General features: G+C 40.3%; 1 protein-coding gene across 3 annotated transcripts in view; it reads right to left on the bottom strand.

The window, feature by feature from the left end:
- Positions 1 to 2,854: 2,854 nt before the first annotated feature.
- ndrg3a (ndrg family member 3a) overlaps positions 2,855 to 27,138 on the bottom strand; it is a 50,130-nt gene continuing 25,846 nt past the window's right edge. Inside the window, exons 1-15 of one of the 3 annotated variants that reach the window (XM_042503305.1) lie at positions 20,002 to 20,341; positions 14,299 to 14,404; positions 14,017 to 14,137; positions 12,947 to 13,009; positions 12,792 to 12,852; positions 10,622 to 10,708; positions 8,917 to 8,973; positions 8,403 to 8,506; positions 7,812 to 7,877; positions 7,669 to 7,720; positions 7,514 to 7,561; positions 7,381 to 7,416; positions 6,728 to 6,779; positions 5,441 to 5,479; positions 2,855 to 3,940 (exon numbers count right to left, since the gene is read on the bottom strand). In XM_042503305.1, coding sequence (XP_042359239.1) covers positions 3,768 to 3,940; positions 5,441 to 5,479; positions 6,728 to 6,779; positions 7,381 to 7,416; positions 7,514 to 7,561; positions 7,669 to 7,720; positions 7,812 to 7,877; positions 8,403 to 8,506; positions 8,917 to 8,973; positions 10,622 to 10,708; positions 12,792 to 12,852; positions 12,947 to 13,009; positions 14,017 to 14,137; positions 14,299 to 14,404; positions 20,002 to 20,052 — 1,116 coding nt within the window. In that variant the 5' untranslated portion in view covers positions 20,053 to 20,341 and the 3' untranslated portion in view covers positions 2,855 to 3,767. Of the gene's footprint in view, positions 3,941 to 5,440; positions 5,480 to 6,727; positions 6,780 to 7,380; positions 7,417 to 7,513; positions 7,562 to 7,668; positions 7,721 to 7,811; positions 7,878 to 8,402; positions 8,507 to 8,916; positions 8,974 to 10,621; positions 10,709 to 12,791; positions 12,853 to 12,946; positions 13,010 to 14,016; positions 14,138 to 14,298; positions 14,405 to 20,001; positions 20,342 to 27,138 lie in introns of those variants that run through there. The other 2 variants (XM_042503287.1, XM_042503296.1) reach the window with 2 other exon arrangements.

Here is a 27,138-nt window from a genome sequence, read left to right as displayed (position 1 = left end):
GTCTAAATTAGGCTTACGCTGCTCCACACTACATTTTATCTGCCTTTAGATTTTGCAGCTGAACTGTGGTGTCTGGTTAATGGAAACCAAAGTTTCCCTGCAAGCCTAGTTACATCCAGTTACTGTTAGTCATGTTAACATGTTGCCATCAGTGGTGGAAAGTAACAAAGTACATTCATGCAATGACTGTACTTAGTACAAATTCGAGGTGCTTGTACTTTACTCAAACTTACTAGTATATCTGGCAGCTTTAGCAATTTAGAGTCATCAATTAACCTGAGCTGCATGTCTTTGGACCGTGGGAGGAAGCCGGAGACCCCGGAGAGAACCCACGCGGACACGGGGAGAACATGCAAACTCCACACAGAAGGGCCCCCGCCCGGACCGAACCCCGTTCCAACCGGGATTCGAACCAGGGACCCTCTTGCTGTGAGGCAACAGTGCTAACCACAAAGCCACCGTGCCGCCCGCATCTAAAAGTATAATTTCATAACAATAAGACTGACTGATTGACTGATTCATTCATTCACTCATTCATTCATTCATGCAGTCCTACCAGGGTAGGAACTACTACGTCTGGCATCCAACAAGTAGACATTACATCAAAATATAAAACAAATACATAATGAAAAATCCATGGCAAAAAAGAAGAAAAAACAACAAAAAAACAGGCAAACTACAACAAAAATAGAAGACAAAACAAAAAATCATCAACAATAAAACTACTAATGACAAAGAGTAAAAACATTTGATACAGCTAAAAACAATAATAAAAGTCCTATTTTAACTTTATTTTAATTTTGGTACTTGAGTATATAGTATTAGAGTATATTTACTGTACATGCTAATACTTTTATACGTGTACTTGAATAAGATTTTGGATGCAGCACCAGTACTTGTGACAGAGTATTTCTGCAGTGTGGTATTATTAGACTTTAATACTTCTTCCACTGCTAGTTGTAAGTGATGTTAACATCAGATAAGAGTCAAAGCTCTGCAGAAGCCTGACGAAGCCTCCCCTGCCAGCCTACTCCTGCCCTGATTTACTGATCAGCCAGAAGTTCATCTGTCATGCTGACGCTGCAGTCTCAAACACTCACAGTGGAGCAATATGACTATACAGAGAATTTGTACTCATAACTCATATGGGTGTAAAAAGGTCAAAGAAAATTCTTAGTGGAATTTTAAAATTAAACATTGATTAAGTGCACAGCCCTGAGCCACATATTCATTTTTGTACATCAGTAATGACAGAAATTATTAGAATTTCTAGTTTCAGTCTCTGCTGAGACACACATGCTCACAAATGTCATTAAGATAAGGCCACAAAATGTTCTCTATGATCTCTTTTATACCTAAGCAGATGTAATGCATGCTTCTTTAGAAGCAGAATAACTGTGGATAGAAAAAATAAATAATCTTTACCAGAACAGGTCAAATATTTGCTGTTCTCAGTGAGAACTGCGTGTTGGTGCAGATGGAAAGAACGTTTTTATCAAAAGATTGAGTGTTTCCGCACCAGTGTGTCAGATATGTTTATCAAATGGTTTTCTAAATTGGTTCGCCACATTGTGCAAATTTCCTTTTGGTGTTATCTAACTCCACACAAGTGTTTATGGTAAAAACATTTTTCTTCAGACTGCATTGAAATACAGAAGCGTCTTCTTAAATTGTTTGGATTTCAGTGCTCAGGACATTGCTGGACCTAGCATATTCAATGCCCCAGACAAGGCCCCACTCCCCCCCAAAAAATGTTTTAAAAAAGTACCTTGTATTTACTGCAAAGAAACCAAGAGCTAATGAGAAATCAACACAAACAACTTAGATCTGTTTTATTTTTTTTTGTACTGTGCCCCAGATGGCTTTTGTCTTTTCTTTACATTTACTCCAGTGCTCTCTGGACTTTTTCAAACAGAGATGGCTCATCAGGGCCACTACAAAATCTGTCGGCTGTCTTTCCTTTTTATACAGAACAACAGTGGCCCCAGAGTGGGATTTTAGATGGCATGCTGGCATCCCAGAAAAAAAAAACCAGGCGTGATGAACATGACCCGCCTATAGAAAAATCCATTACTGGCTCAAAGGTTGGGCACAAAAAGTTAACTCAACGACAAAGTTGAAAACAACAAAAACAAACAAACTGGACAGACAGTATTCATAGTCATGGTGTGACTGCGCATCAAATCTGGATCAATATATCAATTCAAGGATGAACGATCCAAAATTATCAATGCAAACTGGAAACATAAATACACATTGCCATCAAGTTTAGCCTTTATATTCAGATTCTAATGGGAAGTCTATGATGCCATTTCTGTCAGACCAACACCCCTAATTCACATCAGGGTTGCTGCATTATGATATTCAGATAATGTCTCCACACCTGTGTGTCCTTATTGGGAGGTTAAATTATTTTTTCCATCTGTTGAGGAAAATTGTCATGTTGCACCATTCATCAGAGTTGGATAAGAGAAGCCTCAGTGGTGGGAGACACATCAGATTATCAGCACTTTGTTTCTACAAGGGTACAAGTTCCTTACCTTGAAGTCAATCTCCTCATCTCGTTTTTAGAGCAGCTGACCATTGTTTTTTTTTTAATGTGTGCTAAATATAGACTCATCTCATCTATGACAACAGAGGTTGCCGCTATGAGGAAATAAGAACAAGTGTGGTTGGAAACTAACTCACCACAGTCGCCTCAATGTTCCACTAACAGAAGAGGAAAAGTACAAGCAATCCTTGCACTGAGAACTTTTTCTTTATCTCATTCAAATCAATTCACTGCACTTGTATTTTATGTGCACTTGGACAGCAGATTTACTGGCAATTTACTGTTAAATGAAAACTGCAGACATGTTGTCATGTTGTAGCTTTATTCAGTAGTAATATAAATGAGTTGAATCAGCAGACAGTGAGAAGCACCACTGGGCCCCTCAGTGAAGGGACTCATACTTTTCACAGGAGTACCCACTTGTTAAAGGTTGTTAAAACATCTCTGAATAATCTAATCAACTGAACAAAAACACCAACACAAAGCAGAAAGAAAAGGAGTTACAAAAAAAAGATAAAAATAAATGAATGTATGCAAAAGGACACACTAGTACATGACTCCTTTACACTGAATGTTTTTTCATAATGTTATCTCTCCACAGCTTTAATTTAGTGTGCTACAGTCTGCAACGGTTCTTCCATGTATCAATTTACCTTTCTTTCTGCGGCTACAGTAGTTTTAGCGATCGCTTTGTATACTTTGTGACTAATTCGGCCTCACATTGCAGCAAGTTTGGGATTAAAACACAAAGACACAGTGACTCAAAATCAATGCAGCCCACAAGTTTAGAGTTCACAACAGGAAAGAATAGTAAAAGAGTAAAAGTTGTGCAAAGAAGGGAGCTGTTTTGAACAGATGGAGGATTTCTACAGTGTGTGAAGACATTTAAACAAAGACAATGTGAAAAAAATAAATACAAGAGGGTTGAGTCAATCATTTAGTTTGACCATTTGAATGTACAACACATCTGAATGTAGTTTCTTGTAGGAATGTGACTTTTACAGTATATTCAATACTCAATAATATGCATCTGTTAATATATTTATTACATCCTCTTTTCTAATCACATAGTTCATTACAGATCCTCCTGGGCTTGCTTAGGAGTGGGATGAGAGAGAGAGAGAGAGAGAGAGAGAGAGGGAGAGAGAGAGAAAGAGGGGACACATAAGTTACTATGGGAGTGTGCAGAGGGTTGGGGAGGGGGGATGGGGGGTGTTTAGCAGGAGACCTCCATGGTTTGGGGTCCAGCCTGGTTGTCCAGGGCCCCGGTGGCGCTGCCCTCCAGCAGGCTGTTGAGATTGTTGCGGCTGCGACTGCTGTCCATGGAGGTGATGCTGGAAGAGGAGGCGGTGCGAGAGCGAGCCAGACGAGTCATTCCTGCTGACGGCACTGAAAAACAGATCCGTGCATTAATATTCCACGCACACAGAGTCAGCACACTGTGGGAACACTCAAAAGGGGAACTATACCCATTTTCAAAATTCATACATATTATTCCTGTGGTCTAAGAAGGTCCAAAAATATTAGTAAACATGAACAACTCTCTCCCAAATCCAAACACGAGAGTGCTAAAACTCAAATCTGAGATTTATTAAGTATAAAGTCTGGATCTGCTGCAATGAATTGTGGAAGATGTTAAAGAGAGAGAGCCCCTAGTTTATAAATTACAAATATTTGTTTCGTTGAAATGGTGTGTGTGAGTGTAAACGGGGCAGTTGGCTGGATGGGACCCTGGTTGGGACAGGTGTGACATTTTGACGTTGTGTTATCTAAGCGACAATGCAAGATTTTAACAGCAGTTAATGGCTAATTCAAAGAAGAACAACGGCTGAAAATGTCCACAAATAGTGAAAACAATGAGATTCAGGAGCTCCTTACCCTCCAAGCAGATCAGCTGCCATCTAACAGAGATGGTGAACGACTGTTGTGTTACAGTAACAATGTTGTGCCTTTGTTACTGTTTATAAAGCATTGCTAATGCATATGTTACATGTCACACTAGGGGCCAATGCTGTTGTGCCAAATGCCACACCCCTCACATCTCTTTTGCCTCCAGGATGCCAGCATGCTGTCTAAAATCCCACACTGAGGCAGCAAGATGTCTCCGTTGTTTGGTTCTCTGTAATAATATAAAGGCGGCGCAAAGAAGGGATGTGTCATGTTCATTACATGTTCATGGCAAAGGGATTTTCTACCCGAAACTTATTGTAAACAAACACTGTCTATATGGGTGCATTTTCTGTTTCAGAAAAGAGAAAACTACAACTGAACAAATCTCACTTGGGTATAAAAAAGAAAAAAAAGATTCTGTGGATATTGTCTCTGGTATCTGGCTTTGAGAGAGAGCAGCTTATGTTCACAAATATTAATTAAACTTTCCTTGGCCATGGATATAACATACTTGAATTAATTTATGTGTTTTTCCCCTTTTGGGATACCAAGATGCAAAAACTTAAGAGTGTACCATGCAAACAGTTCTCAAATATGGAGACCAATCAAATAAAAGTAAATGAAAATGATTGCATGTGTGTCTACTGTTGAAAAAAATAACATCAAAGCAATACAACAGCAGAATACAGCATTTGCAATCCAACTGAACTGACTAAGGAAGCAACACCAGCAGGTCATGCAACAAAATAGGACACTGAGGACAGAATCCATGCTAAACTCCTACAGGGAGATGAATGTGTGTCAGGGTATGCAGAATGATCTCACTGTGTATAAAAACTGACTGACTGCATCCACCAAACTGAGCTGCTGTTGAATACCAACATGAACCAGTGCCCTCTGGAGAATTTCTGCATACAATGACATTCATCCACTGTGGAGTGCTAAGAGGCCAGTGGGTTCAAAACTGTCTTGTCTGGCAGCTGCTCAAGACTCTGGTACCTGATTCGTTGCTCAGGTGACTGAGAAGAACGTAGGGAACTGTAAGCAATGATTAAAGAAGGAAGAAAGAGAGGGAGAAATATTGAAAAGGCAGCTCTTGTGTTGCTTTATCCCGCTTCAGTGTATTTCTGATTCATACTGAGGCTCTGCCGCAGCTTGGTGGACAAAAAGCTGTTTGCTATCAACAAAAGGTAAGAAATCATCGCATGTGTGCAAACTGGACTCTTTATTTCCTGTACTCTTTGGCTGTTTCTCTTTTGCATTTCACACTGTGGCAATGTGTTAATGAGGAAAAGCAGCTTTCAGAAACATGCTGAGGTGTTAAGATTTATTTTCCACACTTTCTCTGCATGAAAACAGTCTTTTTAATCAGTTTTAATCCTGCAGTGGCATTTACTCAACAGGGGGACTCGGTGGCCTTTAAAGCAACACTGAAGCATTGACATACTGGCTACACCCGAGGGTGCCTCCCACGGTGAATGGTTTGGGAACGGGAGAGAGCAAAGAGAATTAGCGTTACAGAAATACACACACAGACAGGCGTCATCTGTATGGCCACAGCAAGCAAACCTACATTCATTATGATTTCATCCATCCCATAGAGTCTAGTTGGTGCGCTGCACGTCAGTATGGTCTGACAAAAATGTGTTTGTTTTTCTTTGCAGATGAATGACCTGAGGGCCTGTTTAAGTATGCACTTGGAGTCTCTCTAGAACGAGACTGCATCATTAAACAGTTCTTGATAGAGAAGAAAATCACACAAGGCAAAAAAAACCAAACAAAACAGAGGGTATTTTTTGACGGCCACTCCAAACTGAACAGGAAGTAACTCGCTGTTCAGTGTAGCTCGAGTGTCATTTCAGTCATGCTAGAAGCACTCACACCTCACCTACTGAGGGTTGTGGGGAGCACACACTGCAAAAAGCACAGAGGAAATGGCGTTAACATCCAGGAGCTGCTCGAGCTGTCTCTCTGTGACCCGGCTGACAAAAAACTGCGTCTTTTCATGCACTGCAGGCCACAGTCCAAACCCCATCAGCAGGGGGGTCTATCAACAACTCATAATAGGAGACTGCAGAAGAACAATCCTTAAGCAACAGCTGTTACTGCACTCACGTCAACAGGAAATAATGTGAATAACACAGTTCAACCTCGACCGCAAACACGTCAGCTGAAAAAGGTGTTATCATTCTTGGACGTTCAATGTAGAGTCGATTTTGTATTTTAAAATTAGATGTTTTTAATGACTAACCACAAGAGGCAGAAAACGTGAGCATGTTTACTTACTGTAGCCCATTCCCTGAACAAAGTACTTGAAGGCCTCAGCAAGTTTCCCCGGCTGTGAACAAAAAAGGATCAAAATTAGAAGATCATAGGTTTTCAGCATCAATGTAACCATTTTATTATCTCCAATTCTGAACATGGTGTAGAAACAGAGAAAGACAGGCACGCAAACAAGACAAAACTAACCTCTAAGAAAGCAGATAAACTAACCTACCAAAATTCTGTTTTTTATTGAGAAAGGGTGTAAACCTTTCACCACAAATTTTGTGACACAGTGTCAAATGCATGGAGTTCCTGGTATTTAAACTCATGTCGCGTACAAAAATGTTACAGCATATAGCTATATTTCCATCCCTTCTTGAAATGATCATTTTACAGACATTACAAGGAGCACTGTTGTCATCTTTGCTCATGAAATAAAGCTAGCTTTTGAACGTTTCTTGCTCTTCGTGATGACTCTGCAAGTTTCCAGCAGCAAAGACTTATGTGTTTTATGTCTTTGTTGTGCAATTCACAACTGTCTGAAGAATATTTGGGTATTGATAGAAGGAACTGATAAGCAAGGAGTCATACAAGTGAGATGGATTAGACAATATTGGACTGATTCTCTATTCCTATCTTTATAAATGTCCACAACTAAAACCTGGAAAACCAACCTGCACAACTTGGGGCAAGCCTCCGCAATCAGCCATCTGAAGAAAAGAAAATATCTCATTAATAAATTCTTTGTATATTAAAAAACTGAAAATCATATTTTTATTGATTATCAAATGGTTACAAAAATGTCACCTTTAGCAGTGTGGTCTTGGTAGGATTTAACCTAGAATTGCACTCCACCTGCAACATTAATAAGAAGTTAAGCTAAATAAAAAGAGAGAGTGAGAAATATCTCCAAATGCTCCCCAAAGCTTCTTAGGTTACTGAGATGATGGATTATAACTCACCACAGCCTCCACAGCAGGTGATGTGTCACCAACCACCAGCAACGCAGGGCACCTGGATGATAAAAGGATGAGGTGCAAATATTTTTTAAACCATGAACTTGGAAACAAATGTTAATTTGTGTTTTATTAGTTCCATAACCTACGTTAGTGTGTTCACTGTGTCCTCATTCAGACCGACAATGGGCCTCTCGATTTCCAGGTCCGTACGGCTGGTGCAGGGACACAAATTACGATCAGTTGGTGGAACTGGAACAACGTGATGTGACTAAACTATCAGATGACTTAGCTGTAGTCCTAATTCTCTCTGCACCTTATGATTTAATATTGTAGCCTTATTTTTTCCGTTATGTGATGCTTTGCTACGTTCGTAATGGCTGAACCAGTTGGATAGTGAAACATCATGGACATAAACATGTGTGTCGAGTTTACATTCTTCTGTTTGTTACTACTATTGCATAAATAAAATATAGTGAAAGTAAATTAATTCTATATAAATACAGATCACTCCAAATAAGCTATGTTTAAAAGTGGTAAGTAGTCACGCAGTGAGAAAAAAAAATCATATATAGAAATCAATAATTCGGATGCATAAAGATTCATAATCGCTTCGTAGCCCTAAAAATCTAATTGAAAGGTGCCTTGAGATTCACACTCCTTTCATAATACGACAAATTAGAGAAAATACTGTTTACAAAACATCCATGAACAGCGTAAACTCATGTACTGCATCATACTATTGATAGGAGCCACAGAAGAGGGCCAGGTTGTCCTGGTTGATGTCTTGGGCGATGTGGAGGCGGTAGGTCTGGATCAGCTCCTGGTTCTCTGTCAGCTCATCCTGAAGAACAGAGCAGAGTAAATAAAGCAGCAGCCATGAAGAGCTCAAATTAGAGGTAGTCTCTGTATAAAGAACATGTAAGCCCCATGTACTGAATGCACAGGGAGCTGTTTATATTTAGTCATCCAGACAAGCCTTGGGATATTCAGTATGCTTAGCTTCAGCACTGCAGTTATTAAACTGAGTCTGTGATCTACATGTCACAATCTACCACTCTACGTATCCAGGAGGACAGAAATAGAATAATTACTACGAGTCTGTTATAAGAGCAAGATGAGGTAAAGGCATCAAGGGAAATCAAGGAAAGCCTCCTGAGGTTCAGTTAGTGTTTCAAATTGTCAATGAAAAAGTTAACAACATGGAGAGAAAAAAAAGCACATGGTGAGTAATGTGCTGCGGCAGAAACTCACAGTGCTGAAGTGGTGAGCCATGACGATATCAACCAAATTACTGGTCCATCCAGACAGCTGCACACGAGAGAAGACAGATTAGGTTAGAGACAAGAGCAGACCTTTTTTATTCACACAGGAAACGTCTAGTTTTGGCTATGTATTCTTGTGTTTACACTTAGTGTATGCAGTGACAGATTTAATGCTAGATTTTGACATTTTTAAGGGAAAAAAAACACAAATCAGTCATATTTAAATTTAGAAATTGTAATGGAGTGGTGGTCCTGGTTGCTTAATAGTGCTCCAATGATTTGCACTTCCACTACCAGTTTTAATGCACCAAGTTGTACCAAGTCAGACCCAAGGTGGGCCGTTGCCTGACTGCTTCCAAGCAGGTTGTGGTGACATCAGATGCGCCTCATAATCATTTTGGGACAGTCTGGCATCAACATTCATAAACAATTTAGCAACGTGCTGTCTCCTTTTATCAAGCCATATGCAGTAGATGCCAATCAAAGTCAACAGCCTAAAAATTATTGATAAGAAGTAGCTGGTAAACAACAACTGTAGCACAGTGAAATAGTTAAAAGCACTAGGGTTGAAGCGATACACAGTTTTTTTGGCATACCGTGATATTCAAGTTGCAGATTATCATACCATGTGCAACTTCTTAAATCTAAATATATTCTCTGGTTTCTTTACTCCTCTATTACTGTAAACTGAATATTTTAAGGTTGTGGACAAAACAGGACATTAGAGGACATCATAATGAGTGTTGGGGAACACTGATCAATATTCTTCACAATTTTCTTAACCAATTGAGAAAATAATTGACCAATTAACTGACAATGAAAGCTGTTTGTTGCAGCCCTAGTGCATACCATTATAAATGCAACCTTGACGGTTCTTCCCTGCCAAACAGCTTTATTTCAGGGCACTCGTCTCTATCACTCTTCCCTTTTTGTCTGCATCACTACGGTCACTATCCAATAAAAACAAATGATTTAAATAAATCTTAAAAAATATAATTTCAACAATTAATCTCATACGTTTGGCTTGGTTGAGCTATATAATCACAACAGAACAGTTGAAGTGTGGTGATTTTAATTTCTATCGGACGCAGGTCATATCAAGATCGCCCTGGCTCCATGGCTGTGTTGCACTAACGCAGCAAAGAATGTTTTCCCTGAACAATCTTGTACACTGTACAGTTCATACTATTAAAGCACAGTAGTACTCCACAGTATTGTGATCCTTTGAAATAAAACAAATCAAAATGAATGACTCTTAAACCAGAAACTGCAAGTACAATCAAATTAACACAGGATTAGAGGCCCTGTCTGCATTTTTAACACCAATAATCCAACACTTAAAAAAAGAGCGCTTATCTTTTTTAAGTCTATATAAATTAATATCTTATTCACTATTATGTATATTGTGGGTATAAACAGTGGCTTGTTGTCAGCATTTATGATTCTATAACTAGCAATCTTGCATCACATAAAGAAGTCTAGAATAAAATACAAGGCATAAATAACATAAAGCAGTGAGTTTAAAATAGCATACTTAGGGTAAATGGTTGAACTCCATAATGCCTTAAGCAATAACAACCTAACAAACGTCTGGAATCTGAACTGTAATGGCTGGTTAATTATTTAAGCAACAGCTCTGTGCTGCAGATTGTACTGAGGGCTTTCTAGGTTTATGATACAGTGGTAATTCTGACCTTTGAAGCTGCCCAGTCGATCCAGCCTTCAGCGCACGGGTCAACGTTGATCAGAACCAGCCCCTCCACCAGGGTGGGGTTGTTCAGCTGCCAAAGAAAAGACACATGACAACTACATGAACGTGCCTATGTAAAACCACATAAAGCCAGTGGAAAATGATAAAAAGTAAAGTGCTTTTTTATATGAAGACATGAAAAAATAGGCCTCATGCAGCAACATTCTCTTAAATTTCTTCTATATTTTCTCTTAATGTTCTAGTAAGAGAAAATCTAAGAGAGCTCCAGATGCACCAAGCACTCTCAAACACCCAAATTTGCTCTTACCCAGATGTGCTCAATGATGAATCCCACTTGATCTTAACTTACCTATTAGCATAGGTAACGCCCCCTAAACACTATATAAGGGCAGGTTTTGTGCTGTGCGCAAAGATTGTGGCATATGGTCAGGACTGGAGACTACTGTTTCAGCTGTACTTATTCATTCATATTTTTGTTTTGTGTGAAAAAAATCTTAATTTGTTAAGTAGTTCCCTAATAAAAGTAATGTAGTAAAAAGTGAAGTATTTCCCTCTGAAGCATAGTGGGGTAGAAGTGGAAAGTGGCATGAGATTAAGATAATCAAGTAACTTCGGATTTGTACTTAAGTACTGTACTTCAGTGAATGTACTTAACCCTTTAAAAGGCATTGTAACCACACAGTTGACATTTTTTATGATCAAGTTGCTTTTCTAAAAGCTTGGGAATATCCAATTTCATTTTATACAAATGTTTGTAGATGATAACAATGACAATTGTTTTTTTACCGTATATTTAACACAGATTTTTTTTTTTTTTTGCTTTATTCATTTTTATCTGTATGTATAACAATGACAATTTATTTTTTACCATATATTTTATACAGATCTTTCTCACTAGATTCATTATTCTTTGTATCTATTAATTTTTGGAAGTTTATTGTATGAATGAAGTTACTTTTAATTTTAGATCTATATTACATTACATTGACTTTTGCACTTTTTACAATGCGTTATACATAGAAAAAAAACATTTTCTTATAAATTGGTACATTTTCTTAACATATTCTATGGTCTATAATGTACATTTTTTTTCAAATGCATCTCTTAGTTTGACTGTTAAAGGGTTAATTACACTTCAGCTGTGGTCAGCAGAGGTACGCACAGTAACTGAAGTTACAGCAACTGGGATCAACAGACTGAGGATAGTAGTATCCCTTTACCCCTGAAATGCAATAATCCAGTCATTATAATTCCTCTAAAACATTATCTGAATTTGATTGAATAATATTGGTGCATTTTCCTCAAATGTACAACTTTAACATTTTTCCTTGTGTTGGACAATAATTTGTGGCTTGTGAAAGAAAGATTTTTTTCTCTTATCTTGGTACAAGTGCTCTGGACCACTAAAATGCTCTCTTACCTAAGAGAAAAGCAAAAAAAAAAGGAAATATTGGTAAATCCAAAAAATCAATGGGTACATCAAAATAATAACAAATCCTAGATACGAGTTTTTGGAAAGGCCTGAAGACAGAGAGAGGATGTTTGGGGAAATCTAAGCTCCATCTTCCCCTATTGCTCAGGGAATACTGCGGATGCTGCTTTCAACACGATGCAAATGCAATGCAGCAACAGCTGCTATAAATCTATCAAAGACATTGTGTTCCAAGCCGGTTTAGAGCAAATGCATTTCAGAATCAATTTTCCTCATTAATACTAAAAAAGAACAGACTGTCTATAGAGAGCCTGGCGGTACGACTACTAATCCGTACACCTCCCCTTTTACCCCTGACCACCATCCTCTCGTTCAATTATTCATCTTTCAGTGCTTCCTCGCTCCTCTGTCATTTTAGCTCTTTCTGTTCTGTTGTACATATCATGCTTATTTTAGCTTGTGCAGAAACAAGACGTAAGCAACTGAAAAGGAGAGAATCACCAAGGTGATTCATCATTCGGGGAATGGCAGCATATGCAGCAGACTGTGGAGAAACCTGATGCCCTGTGTGGGCTTGATGGGAGGCTTTAATGTTCAGTATAACAAGCTGTGTGGCCTGAAAACCTTCAATTATTTCAGGCAAAACAGAAGGGGGAGAGGATAAGATTAGAAGAACAGAAGGGATGAAAGTGTAGGTGCTCTTGCCCTGATGGGGACTCACTGCAAAGCGGGTGAGGATATACGCTCCCGCGCCCACACCAATGCCAATCACGCTGTTGACCCTGCAGAGAAAGCACTGGTTAACGTGGGACTGGATGTGAATAGTCAATTTATGCACATTACCATTGATCGGCTATCAACATGGGGGCCACTCACTTGAGCTGAGTCATCACAGAGGGCAGCATTTCAGCCAACTCGTCCATGGTCGGGTAGCGATAACTGGAGACAGATGGAACACACATTAGCAGTGGTGGAAGAAGTATTCAGATACTTTATTTAAGCACAAGTACTAGTACCACCCTATGAAAATGCCCTGTGACTAGAAAAAGTCCTACATTGAAAACGCTACTTTAATAAAAGTAAGCATAATCAGAAAATATGTACTTTAAGTATGAAAAATAAAATAAAAATGAAGAAAAACATGCAACAAATAAACCTCTACAAATCTAAAATAAACCTCTGAAACATTATTTAAAAATGTGACTATGAACGGATGTTCAACACTAATAATAGTTTGATATTCTGAGTTAAAATCTAAAATAAACCTCTGAAACATTATTTAAAAATATATTTATATATTTATATTTAATAATAGTTATATTATACATATTTAGACTGAAATGTTTATCAAAATAGTTGGCATTTAATTTTCTGTGAATCGATTGATTGATTTATCAACTAATTGTTGCAGCAGTACTTGTATAAAGCTGTTTGGTAGTTTATTTCATAACAAACATATTTTAGAAACCCCTCTTAGATTTTTTAGACAAAAATCCTAATTTGTAAAGTAACTAAAGCTGTCAGATAAATGTAGTGAAGTAAAAATTATAATATTTCACTCTGAAACATAGCAGACTAAAAGTATAAAGGGGCATGAAAACAAAATACTTAAGTAGATTACAAGTACCACACATACATAATTAGGTACAGTTCTTGAGTTAATGTACTTAGTTACAGTCCACCACTGCATGTGAGTCCATGCAAGTAGTGAGTACGGAGTCATTTACTCATGTTTGAATTAATCTGAGAAACTGAGTACATTATAAATTTAAATACTTGGACACTTTTTTGATTAATAGCTTGTAGAATGAATGTGCATCCATTAGCAAATGAGCTAGCAGTGCACTTTAAAGTCTAACTAAATGAATGGATTTTGGCTCCTGAATCAGCACTGAAATAAATGTGTTCCCATTTATCAGTGCATGTACAACCAGTCTGACACCCACCCGCTGGGGAAGGGGGGTGCACCCTCCTGCTGGCCGGGCGCGTCCACATGAACCACCGCAAAGTGCTGCGTGATCTCCTGCATGTCCTCATAGTTGAACAGGGTGTTGAAGCACGATTTGTCTAGAAAGGTGCAAACATAGGACGCACTCAGAAAGTGAGAGTTCAGGGGTTTAAAGTCTTTCAAGGACCTGAGGGTGACTGTTGGGTACAGAGGCTAAAACAAAACAGCTTCATCACATCCATGACAGTGCAATCGATTAGTCTATTTTTGGCTGACTCACGGTTGAGGCCGATGTCGTGATAGGTGAGGATGACAGGTCTATTGCCCTTGGGAACGCCTCTCATTGTCACATGGAGAACGCCATGGGGAGTCTCAATGTCATGCTCCTGCAGCCACAGAAAAGAGAAAGTGAGTACAGTTAAAGATTGATGGAACAATACATGTGTGTAAAGAGAAAACACAGCTGGCACTGGATATCATTAAACGTTGGATTCAATTGAAATTATGTTGTGACATTGGGTGTGCAACATGACTATTTTAGCTAATGAAAGATTAAAATGTCTCCACAATATGAGTGCCTGGTGGCTCAGTTGGTGGAGTGGATGCCCCACGAATAGAGACTATGTCCTACCCTTTGCTGCATGTCATCCCCTCTCTTTCCCCCTTAAGCTATCCTATCAAATAAAGTCGAAAAGCCCAGACAGTAGACCTTTACGGAGAGATTCTAAGTATCGTACTACATTGCACATTCTATCAGTTGCACTTCTATGGCTCATACACACATTTGGAAGCCCCTCCCCCTTTGAATCATATATAGCGGCATGGCTGACATCATAGAAGAGCTGCTCCCTTGAAAATTTTTTCCATCAATAATATGGAACTGGTATGGATTTTCCAGAACCGACACAGTGCAAACAACAGTATTTTGCATACTTGCTTAAAAGCTATTGTTAAAATGGTCTGTGTTATTAATTATATGTATTAACTAGCTATATTTTTTAAACTGGAAAATTAGTTTGGTTGTATTGTTCAGTACCTTGCAAAATAGTCTTAAAAACCAACAAGAACAAGAATTATCATAAGATAGTGAATTGTGATCCTGCTTGAAAACAGTCAGGATATATTTTTGACATCTTCAACCCAGCCGTAGTTGTGATGTTGGGTGACCAAATTACAGGACAACTCCTACAATACAACCTGATTTTCGTTCTAACCAAAATATGAAATCTGTCCAATGTCTTCCTTATGTCATATTGATGCCCAGTGGGAAGTCTTGCACACAAACCTACTATTCCACTGCTTTATTATGACACGTGTTGTCTGTCTGTGGCATGGCCAATGAGTCAAATTTAAAGGATATTCCAAAAAAGCAAAAATTAAACTGTCTGTAGTTAAAGGCTGATATAGCTTTTGCCCCAGAGCTCCAGCATGATCCAAAAACTATTAAAAAACATTTGAAGAAGCCATTTAGATCACCTTCTCCTCATCAAAATGAACCTGGCCGATGCAGTTTACTTCCTTCGGCTTGTCAAAGCAGCAAGTAGAAAAACAGGCCGCTACATCCTTGAGCATGCTCAGTAAGGTCTGCACAGCAAAGATTATCACGAGAGATGTAATTCTAGATAATACAGTCTCAAGAGCTCTTCCAAAATAAACAACTTTTTCCATGTTGATTGTAATGATGAAATGTCAGGTACACTGCTTTTTAAATGTTTTAAAGATTTTTCTTATAATAGTTTTTATAAGATAACAGATTTTTGCTTTAAGCTGTGGAATATGAATTATATTGTGTGGGCTGTTTCTCTTTACATGAAAAGCACAAAGTAGGAGATGATCCATGGGATTCCTGCACCAGGCATATACATATAACTACTTCAGCTAAATTCAGCCATTTTGGCATACTTACTGATAAAGCAAGCATATCAAAAAATAAAAGGAAAACAATTAAATCTACAACAGTGCTTTAACAAAGCTTGAACACAGAAGTGATGATTTATTCACAATAACGGTATAGGTCACACATGTACTTTCTAGCAACGTTTAGGGTTTCTGTCTTAGATTAAGGATGCAAAGCATGCACCTCTTGTCCACCACACATTCCTTGTACCCCTGGACAAACAAAGCACAGAACGGGCTGTCTGGGAAACAGTCTTTTCATCCGGCAAAATAGTCTTTTTATCCAAGGCCTGAAACTCACATCGCATTCACAAGTATGACTCTGCAAAAATGAATGTCTTTGCAGGAAGACCCATTAAAATTCAAAGAGCTCACACCAGCCTTATTCTCTCCTTTACTTTCTTTACAATAACTTTCTCTATCAAGCACGAGGAAGCCACATGCCCGTACTCAACAGTACTTCTACAAATAACATATTAACTGGCTTAAAAGTAAATAGGATGTTTTTCAACCTGGACCCTATTTTCCCATGATTTTGTGTCTAAGTGATTAATGGGAACATCAGTTTTTAATACTAGTCCAAAATTGAGCAAGAGAGCTGTAGTCTGCAGCTGTGAACCAGGCTGCAATTTAATTATTCGAATCAGTCAGTTTGTGTCTACTAAAAGTTTTTTGTCACTAACAGTCTCAGATTGTTATTATATGTGTCTGACAAAGATATAAATGTCTTCCTGCAGTTCATCTCATCCTGCAAGATTTTAAAACAAGACTTTTCCTTAAGGGAAACTTGGTTAGACAGAATAAATAACAGACTGGATAAAGTCAAATGTATAGAATAAAGCTTTATGTTGGTGTAGGCGTATATTTTTTATTACTTCAGCATGCAAGCATGAAAGGGGGAGAGAGTGGGGATGATATGCAGCAAAGAGCCATAGGCTGGAAGTGAACCCGCTGCCGTCGTGGCAAGGACATTGCCCCCCACACATGGTGCACCCGCGCCACCCACTAACCCACCAGGTGCCCTGACAGCAATTTGTCACAAAAAAGAAAAAAAACAACGCCATGTATTTGTCAGACACTTTAAATAACAATCTGCGGCAATCAGTGGAAAAAAACAAATTCTGTGGACATTCATTGACACTGCTGTATTGTCCCTAAGGGTTACACTGCAAACAGATTTGTAACTGCAGCACTCTCGCTCAATACTAAACTAGTTTAAAAAATTGTCACTTAGACAAAAAAAAGACAAAAAAGCAAAAACAGGGTCCAGTTTGAAAAATACCAAAGTTTCCCTTAAAGGGTCATTTCAACTGACAGTTAATTTGACTGGAGGACAGACGTGAAAGACGTGAAGAGATGACACAGCAAAAACAATGACAGTCTCTAATGAATGTTTATGAGATTCATAAATAGCGAAGGAAGTGACATAATGGGAAGTAATAAAATAAACAGGAAGTAATAAAGCCAATCTCCACATTTCCCTCAGCATCACAAACATACACTTCCCAAGGTGAGCATGACTCGGTGCTGCATACAGGGGTGTGTATGACGTGGCTACGTGCATGAGTGTGTGTGTGTGTGTGTGTGTGTGTGTGTGTGTGTGTGTGTGTGTGTACTGCACAGGCAAGCACTGGGGTGGGGCCCAGCGCTTGCCTGGTCTCAAGGCCCACTGGTCATCAATAATAAAGAGAGCGAGCCTAGGCGGATGAGCGACACAGGTTAAGGCTGACAGACACAGAGGGAGCATGACTCCCACTGCAGGCATTTGTCTGATGGATATGTGTCACAATCTCAACAGAGGAGATGAAGGTACGTTCTCAAGGACAAGGCTGCAGTAATTTGCATCTGCAATCTGTAATGGACACAGTAACACAAGAGGAAAAAATACTCCTCTTTTCAGCAACGGAACGAGATATCTTCACTTGTGTGGGTGTCGGTACAGAGATTAGCCTGTCGCACAAAACATGAAAACTATGCACACAAAAACAACTCACAGCAACACTCACCAAGTGTGCGCTTCAATCTAACAACACTGAATATAATCCTGCAACCTTGAGATGGAATAAACCATGAAGAAACTCTCCTGCTGACAGGAAGCCCTGCACTCATCTGAGGCCTTTTCACAGATAATGAAATGATTCTGTCACCTTGGCCTGGTGGGGCTGCAGAACAACCTGTTATCAACGGAGAAGAGAGGAAAGTTCCATGCCTGTGTTGCTGCAGATTTTTTTGTTAATACAAGGACAGAGTCAAGGACACTCAGTATAGAAAAAGAGGCTTTGCACTAAGAAACAAGGCAAACACACTTGTGCAAATGCCTGCCTTCTGTCATGTGCGTGTATTGTACATGTGCCAGCGAAATCAGGCATGTACACGCCACTCGTGATCGGAAATGAAAAAAGGTAATGGGAACATGGGGGGAAATAGAGGAAGATGAGACAGATAGAAGAAGGGAGTCTGGGAGTGGATGGAAGGAAATAGAGCGTGAAAGCAAGCAGGGACAGAGTGACAGACACAGGAGGAAAGAGGAGACATGGGGAGTTCTGTATGACTAACTCAAGGGTGCCTTAAAACAGAAGGGGCGTATCGCTTTAATCTATCATGCCTTCCAGCCATGTCCTGGCACAAACACAGGGGAGAATCATGGAGAAAAGAGCTGTGGAAAGGGAGTGAAGAAGAGGACCTCTTATCTATTCATTTAGCTCTTGGCATAGTTTAAAAGCTGTATTGATCTTGGAGTGCTGTTTCCCTTCACAGACACATATGGGTATATATGTACACACAGCAGCATCTCAAGAAAACAGACATGGGGTGGGGCTGCCAGCCTGGACAGCCTGAGAGGGAAAAAAGGGGAGCACTGCAATGGCAGCAACCTTTTTTCATCTTCAACACATTCATGTTGGCTAGTAAGTGGACAATGTCTGTGTGTGTGTGTGTGTGTGTGTGTGTGTGTGTGTGTGTGTGTGTGTGTGTGTGGATGTTTAGGGGGTTGAGACAGGAATACTGAGTAGGGTTTGTGCTTTGACAAGAGGGACTTCATGGTTGCCTGGGGCAAACCAGGAGGCAAGAATTTGGGTTTTGGTCCCAGACTGAAGGATGGTGATGGAAGTTAAAAAGGAGAGCAGTATGTCATGCTCTTCTTCTTCCCGCAATCCCTCTCTTATCAATCCCTCCTCCCCCTCCTCCCTGGTTTCCACGCCCTGCCAGTAACAGTATCAATCACTCCTGAGAGCAGCATTATGGGGCAAGAAACATGGAGCAGCCTGCAAGTTAATTGAATATACACACAAGAACATGTGCATCCAGGGATCATCCCAGGTACATGCCACATTGCTCTCTTTTGACACATACACAGCCCTTCCCACCTGCAGCACACATACAGTACATGTGTGTCACAGAAGCGGTGGCTTGAAACTACAAACTCTGCAGGGGAGGGAAGGAGCCACTTCAGTGGTTTTGGTGTGTAGCTTAAGAGTGTGGGGGGTGAGTGACCTCCCTGCCTGTTTTCAGTAATAACAGAGTAAAGAATACAATGCTGGTACTATGCACCATCCACAGAAAATATGCATTCCTGCAGTTATTGATAAACACAAAAAAACACATTTGAGAGAAATATGCACCCTGAAACACTCAAATACCATAACAGTATGGATGGACACCCATTTGCTGACAGGCACGTACACATCCTCTGGTTGTGGCATCTGCAGATTCAGAGACACTTGAGCACTACACACATGCATCTTTCATATCATCACATTAAAATACACCACTGCACCCTCAGAATGTTTAGGCTGTGCAGACTGAACACATGGGCACTGTGTGACCTCCTGCACACAGTGAACAAATGTTCACCCCACACAAGCAGCTGACCAGAGAGAAAAAGCCAAAAGTCGCAGCCGTCTACTAAAGGTGTTGACAAGCAAGCCAGGAAGGATCCCCAGCAGCTTCTCCCTTCCAAGGACCAGCTGCTGTCACCTTCTTTGGGGAGACCGCACAACAACCTCCCCCACCTAATCTTAACCAGAGCCCTCTGCTGCAAGGACCCAGCCAGGTGTGTTAAGGCAGGCAAGATGCATTTGTCACTCACCACTCCATTCCCAGAGCATGCAATCTGGTCCAGGTCCAGAATAGCTGACATGTTTTTCCCACGCAGGAGAGGAGTGTGTTATGCTATGTGCAAGTGTGTGCTGGGCAGCTTTGAAGATCTCCAAAAGGAGGAGGAGGAGGAGGGCGGGAGCGTTGGTTGGAAGGGAGGGATGTAGGGGTGAGGCGGCTAGAGCAGCGGCGACAAGGAAGACGGAGAAGAGAGGGAGGAGAAAGACACAGCAGAGGGAGTGAGGAGGAGATGGGTAAATAATCTGAATGAAAGCACAAGAGGGGGGGTGGAGAAGATGCAGAGAGAAAAAGAGAGAGACAGAGACAAGAGGTGGGAAAGAGAGCAGGAAAAGAGACAGAGGGGGAGGAGAGTGAGACTGCAGTTTGTGCTTGGTAGTCACAGCGCGTCCGTACATCCAGCCACCGGTGCGTCTAATTGGATTGCGGAGGGTCAGGTGGGTTGAGGGAGAGGGTGGGGCTTAGAGGAGAGAAGAGAAAAGGCGGGGGGGAGAGGGATGGGTGTGTGGAAAAGGGGTGATGGGGTGCAAAAGATGCAGAGGCAGTCCTGGAAAATGAGCAGGCTACTGACGTCACACCGTGATATGGATAAAGTGAAAAGACTGGAGAGGAGGCTGACTTTGACAGCTCGCCCTGGGCTGTGTTCTGCATCAGCAAAATGGCTGCTCATCACTGAGATTTAGCAACAATTGTCTCCAGATTCACTTTAGCTTCACCTTGAAACTGGAGTAGACTGGAAGTGACCTCAGCATCCAAAAAAATGAAATAAATCAGCATGAATATCCACATTCAGACCCTGTAAATATCTCCAGGTTGCAGGTGAATCACTCAGCAGGACTAGTGTAAAATGCAGCAGTCTGACAACCACCAGCAAAAGCCTTGCTGCAAATGTCGGCTCATGCGGCCACACTCATTTAAATCTGCACAGCTCTACTATTCCTTTTTAGGATTGACATTCAAAAGATAACCTCTATGATGTTCCATGCTTACCAGAAAACAAACCCACAATGAGCTACTATTTTTATTCCACACTAACAATCTACATGAAAGGATCTATTTCCTCTGAACCTACCTCTGGATCATTTGATCCACATAGTTTATTGATCTCTCCTTTTCTACTCTACTCTGTCATCTGCACAACAGCTAGCAGTGCAGGGTGTCATGCTTTTGTTGGAGACAGGCTGCTCTGTGCAGCCAATGGTACACATGCAAACAGGCACAGAGTGGGAGGGATTACAGAGACACGGGGCGAGTCATTGGTTAGTCAATAAAGCAGCGGGTTTGGTTGTACACTGCTGTTTCTCCTCTAAATGTTTCCTGTCCTAACCCACAGAGGGTGCCACTGACACATATGTATTCTATGTACATTTTGAGGAATAAACACCGAACATAAAAAAACTTAAAAAAAAGTATATGTCAAAAATATGCATATGATCTGTATAATATGATGCCAAAAGAGAAGAGCATCTCTAATATTTTATTTCCATAGATATTTTTTTTCCACAGTGTGAGGTTTTCAAGAAACTGATAACTATCTGTTTCTTCAGTTATTTTAGGCATACTGTGGTGAGAATATATAACTAATAAAACACCACGTATACTCTGACGTTTTGCCAGATTGTGGTGCGCATGTGATTTGTCAATGATGTCAATGATGTGTGTGACCAAAAACATGTTTACCCTTTCCTCGACAGAGCAGGTGCCTCTTTGTGTCATACACTGAGTCACTGTGTGTCTCATCAGGACTCTGCAGTCATACAGGCACACAGCGACACTCTGGTCTGCACCAGTCAGTTCGATGTAGAGCTTTGCATTAACTCTGGCACAGTCTAATGTTTGATTTTTACACCTTTAAGCATATTAAAAATGCACACACTTAAGAAAAACATGTTATATTAAACTGTCCACCCCATTACATAACATGACACGGTGTATCACATGACATGGTCAATATAATCCTCCTCTAAGATGGTGTATGAGCAACATCTGTGCGATACACTGCATTTCTGTGATTGGTAAACCTGCCTTCAAAACCGAGACAACACGACAAGCACAGCAAAACACATCACACAAATCATAGCCCTCCAGCCCAACAATGAACAGGCTTCTGGCGCCCTCTGCTGAGTTTACTGAGACAGTGAGGATTTTAAAAGCCAAAGACACAACTTGGCAGCCATTTGCCTGAAACACTAAGTAGACTGCTTCTTCTAGTCTTTGTGTTGGAATGGCACAAGGTCAAGAGGAGAGTTAGTATCAAAACTAGACATAACCATGAACTGTAAATCTCAATAAATGATTACTTGTGGAAAATAGTGTCAAAATTGTAAGAGAAATACACAAAACATCATGAGACAGTCATTCAAAACATCATGTGCATTCAGATTCCATAGAAACCATCTTAACTTTTTCCTCTCCACAGCCAACACTATGAACCGAAAGATCTTCTATTTTTAGCATGTACAGTCAGCCGTTTCCATTTCCACGAGGTAACTCAGTGTTCTTAAGTATGCACTTTAAAGCACAGCAGGTCCCATGGGCGGATGAGGCTGAGTCACACCTTCCTCTCCTCTTATAGGACACAAGACTGCAGCACCACACCCACCCACCACACCAGATTCTCCTCTCTGACCCCACACCACCATCAACACCACCCTCCTCATGCAGGTGCAGAGGGTTTTGGTATGACTGTTGCAGTACCTGTGGACAGCCTGAGGTAGGAGCTTTAGCTGCAGTCAAGAGGAGAGCAGCTGGATTTGTCCTCCAGCTGCTGGAATGTCATACCATTACTGTGAGAGATGGTGTAGCGGTGAGGACCCTTCCCCCACACACAGACTGTATTTATAGGAAGTCTGCTGCTGATGTTGCGTACTGCATTTGGGCTCCTGTTGTTCCTGTTTAAATAAACTGTGTGACAGTGGTAGTCAGGTGCAATTAAAATCACATAACTTATTTCAAAAACAGACCTTTTGAATTTTGACATCGCATTTGAGCTTCTATCAGTTACCTCAAACCACAAAGCTGAGCCTGTCCTACATTTACACCAAAAAAATTGAGCCAAAGTACACATTTTAATGTAGCTAATATTTTTGTTGAAATATAGCTTCGTACCACAGCATAGTCTATATGGACTATTTGCTAAATTTCTAGTAAGCTAGTTAACTTATCTTTTCCTGCTCTCGAAGTTTCTGGTCTCTAATGCTCTTTATTCTTTATTTACTATACAAACTGATTTATTTAGTAGTGGTTAGCAAATAACAAGAGACTGAAATTAATTGGCATAAAAATGACCCTATTTCATCCACCTTGCTCTCAACTTAGCAGCAAATTGTGCATTCAATACACAGCTGCAGTTCCTGCAACACAACTAAACTCCTGTTTCCAAAATAACTAAAATGTTTGTTTGTTTTTACCCATTGCCTTTTTCTCTGAGTGCCTCATCAGTGGCTCACTCCTCAGCTACTTCCATCATGAGCTCTGGAAACCCCCCCTCAATGTGTTTAATTTTTTGTACCACTTGCACAAATAGGCAAGTAAGTTGCTAGATTTACTAACCCGACATGGCATTTTATTTTATTTATTTTTAGACAATCCACATTATGATATAAGACCTTCCTTTGTATTGTAAAAAGGAAGTATGCATTTTCATTTCTATGAACGCAAAATGTATGTTCAGGAAGAAAATTACACCTGCTCATTGCTTTTTAAATCAATTCACATGATCTGGTGATCCCCGGGATTGCTGGCTAGTTTACAGGCCTTGTTCAGAGCAGACATTTTGACTTGTCACAGCAGAGAAAGCTTTGATGTTACTCACACCTCTATTCAAGTGTGCAGGTCAAGCAATGACAGAGTGACAGTGATCCGGCATGCATAATATCCAGACCCTGAAACTGAAACAGCTAAATGTAATTCATTCTTCATTCATTCTATTATTTACACATGTGCTTTTCTTGCTGTGACATCAAAACATTTTCCACAAAAAGGCCAATCAAGTTTAAACAATCATTAATATTTCAATAATTCCTTTAGAGTCCTGAATGTGACTGTGCAGGGTCAAAATGGCTGCCAGGGAAACAAGGTCAAATACACTTAAGTCTGCCTCAATACCACTGACATGAATTCAGGTAGAACCTTTTCTTAAATTACAACTGCAGGACCTGAAATGAATCATGAGAGGATGAGTGGAAAAAACTGTGACACTAAGAATTTGAGCAGCTGAGCGACTGCAGCGTTTTATGAATGTTAATGTATTAGTGACAATGCAGACAGGAATGGAGCATGTAGCATGTCTGCTCCAGCTAACATGCTTTACTCTCCTGCCCTGCCTGCAGGAGCTATATTTAGCTCTGGTGGGATGCTGGAAGCAGCCGTGACTGCAGAAAGTGAGAGAGGGATGTAAGATTTAACCCTTTGCAGCCATGATGCTCATGAAATGCAGCAAAGGGCTTAACTGTGGTAAGTCACTCCTCACGGAGGAGACTCTTTGCAAGAAAACGAAACGGCAACCTGCATAGCAAAGAGGCGGAGGGCGGCCAGCAATCCTATTCCCCATGCAAAGAAACCATCAAAGAAAGAAATCTGGAACAGTGCCTGCTCAAGGCCAGTACTCCTTTCCCTTGGATGATAATTATCCTTACATTATCACTTAAAAAGACCAGGCTGTAGTTGATGCTTATGGTGAAAAGGGAAGCACAGAAACAATCACACAAACACACAAATACAATCTTATCGTGGAAGACACTGGCTGAGGCATCCAATAAAGGATGTCTGAAATCACTGCACTTGACCAGCACACCATCCCCCTTGGTCCAAAACCTCAGCATCATATGAGACCCCACTCTTTCTTTAAAGTCATACATCAAAAACATCAACAAAATGTTCTTCTACCACCTTCATAATATTGCACATCTGCGACCCTCCCTCTCCTCCTCCACTGCAGAAACTCTCATTCATACCTTCAAAACCTCCAGACTAGGCTACTGCAACAACATTCTTTACGGTCTCGCCTCCACTGACCTAAAAAAACTACAATATGTTCAGAAGTCAGCTGCCTGGTTGCTCACACACTCCTGCTCCAGGGAACACATCACACCCATCCTTCAACTTCATTTACTCCCAATACAGCACTGAATTCACCTCAAGATCCTCCTCATCACCTACCAAGTCCTCAAAACCTTGCCCCTCATACCTTATAGATCTTCTCCAACGTCAACCCCCACTCACCACCTCAGATCATCAAATGCCAACCTTCTGACCCCCATCACCACGACCAAGCACTGCACCTTTGGGCTTTGCCACTGCTGCCCCAACTCTCTGAAGCTCCCTCCCTCGAAACATCAACTCACTCCACTCATTTAAAAATCAACTCAAAACCCACCTCTTCACGAAAGCCTACAATACTTGTCTCCCCTCCTCAAATCTGTCATATCCTCTATATTATATATTTGTTTTCTGTTCTCTGTATTTGATTGGTGTTTCATGTAAGCGTCTTTCAGTATTTTGTATTTGTTTTCTTTTTGCATTTCATGTAAAGAGTCTTTGAGTCCTTAGTAAAGCGCTACATAAGTTCATCAATTATTGTTATTATTATTGTATATCTCTTCCTGATATTTACCAAGAGTACTCTGTAAAGCACCCCAGAGGCAGTGTTAAAGCTTGTACCACACTTGATCTGTATTTTTGTTCCAAACAACTGACCAGCATGATGCTGTTCTTAAAGCCCTGCACGGAAATATAAAAACTGTATGATTCCAAAAAGTCCACTGTTGGTTAACTTTGATGTTTTTTTGCCTGTATTGCAGGGTTTGACAGCAGAGAGTAGACTGACGTGAGATTAAGGTTACAAGTCGCATGACGCACATTGTTCACAGTGGATATCAGTGGTTAATGTTTGGTGTTGCTGCTGGACCACCAGGATGCCCCTTCTCATATGAATAATGAACAGTATTTAGTTGTAGGTTAGGCCTGTATTATATGCGCACGGGCACGCACACACACACACACACACACACACACAACTGACAGAATTTCATGACTACGATATGAGTCACAATTTTAGTAAGAATGTTAATTTTTGCATTTCATTTTCACTGAAAAAAAACAACAACATGAAAATAATGACGTGATTTCTGCTGTGATTTATACCAAACCAGCATGTTCCCTTCATCTGCAATATTATTTGTGGGGCAGAGCATCGCTGTAGCATCACAATGCTTCATTTCTAATGGTGTGTTGTGATACATTTAAACTTTTTGCAGCTTCAGCTATTTGGATATTGCACTTGTAATTTGCGACAACATTTAGACTAACTATGCAGCCCTAATTTGGGTAAGAGCTGTTCATACAAATACAGTCATTAACATGAGTGATCCAGCTGTCACTCCCAAGCCTGTGCGTTTAGAACATACAGTAATCACATTGCTTACTTCTGAATCTTACACTGTGATTTCCAAACCCTTCATTAATTATCACAACTAGGCCACCAATGTGAATTTCACATAAGTAAAAATGACCAAAGGTGAGTCTACAAAAATGCCAGAAAAATCAGTATGATACACAGCCATGCAAAACAAACAAAACCTAAAACATACCACAAAACAACTCGCCAAGAATTCACATTTTTTTCAACCAATAATGATGTATTCTACTCATGCTAAACCTCTCTTTCTATTGTTTTCTAATGTAATGAGAACTCAGAATTTGAAATTATATACAAACATTTTGAAGTGACCTTAAGAACACTTTAGCGAGGAAGGAGCCTGTTTTTCTAAAACATTGTTGTCTGTTGTGCTCACAGTCAGCGTGAGCAAAGGACAAACTTGGGAGAACAAGCTGGGCAAAAATGGCTTGTGAAAAAAACTTCCAAACACAGACACCTTGAAAAGTTAATGGCTAGTGTGGTAGATGACCGTAAATGTATCCTCACAAAAAAATCCTATATTTCACCAGCATGTGGCATGCGGTAAAAGTGGATGTTGCCTGTGAGGAACAATGTTCAGATGTAGGGCAAGCAAACAAATGGGTCTAGCAGTAGGGGGGCGAGAATGGGGCCATGTCCCAATGCCCCCAACCCCCTTCCACTGACAGCATCTCCTCACATGATGGCACAACA

This window comes from Plectropomus leopardus, chromosome 2 (assembly GCF_008729295.1).
Source record: "Plectropomus leopardus isolate mb chromosome 2, YSFRI_Pleo_2.0, whole genome shotgun sequence".
NCBI classification, from domain to species: Eukaryota; Metazoa; Chordata; class Actinopteri; order Perciformes; family Serranidae; genus Plectropomus; species Plectropomus leopardus.
The sequence above is the reverse complement of the archived record's forward strand: the minus strand, read 5'-3'. Positions and strand labels throughout refer to the sequence as shown.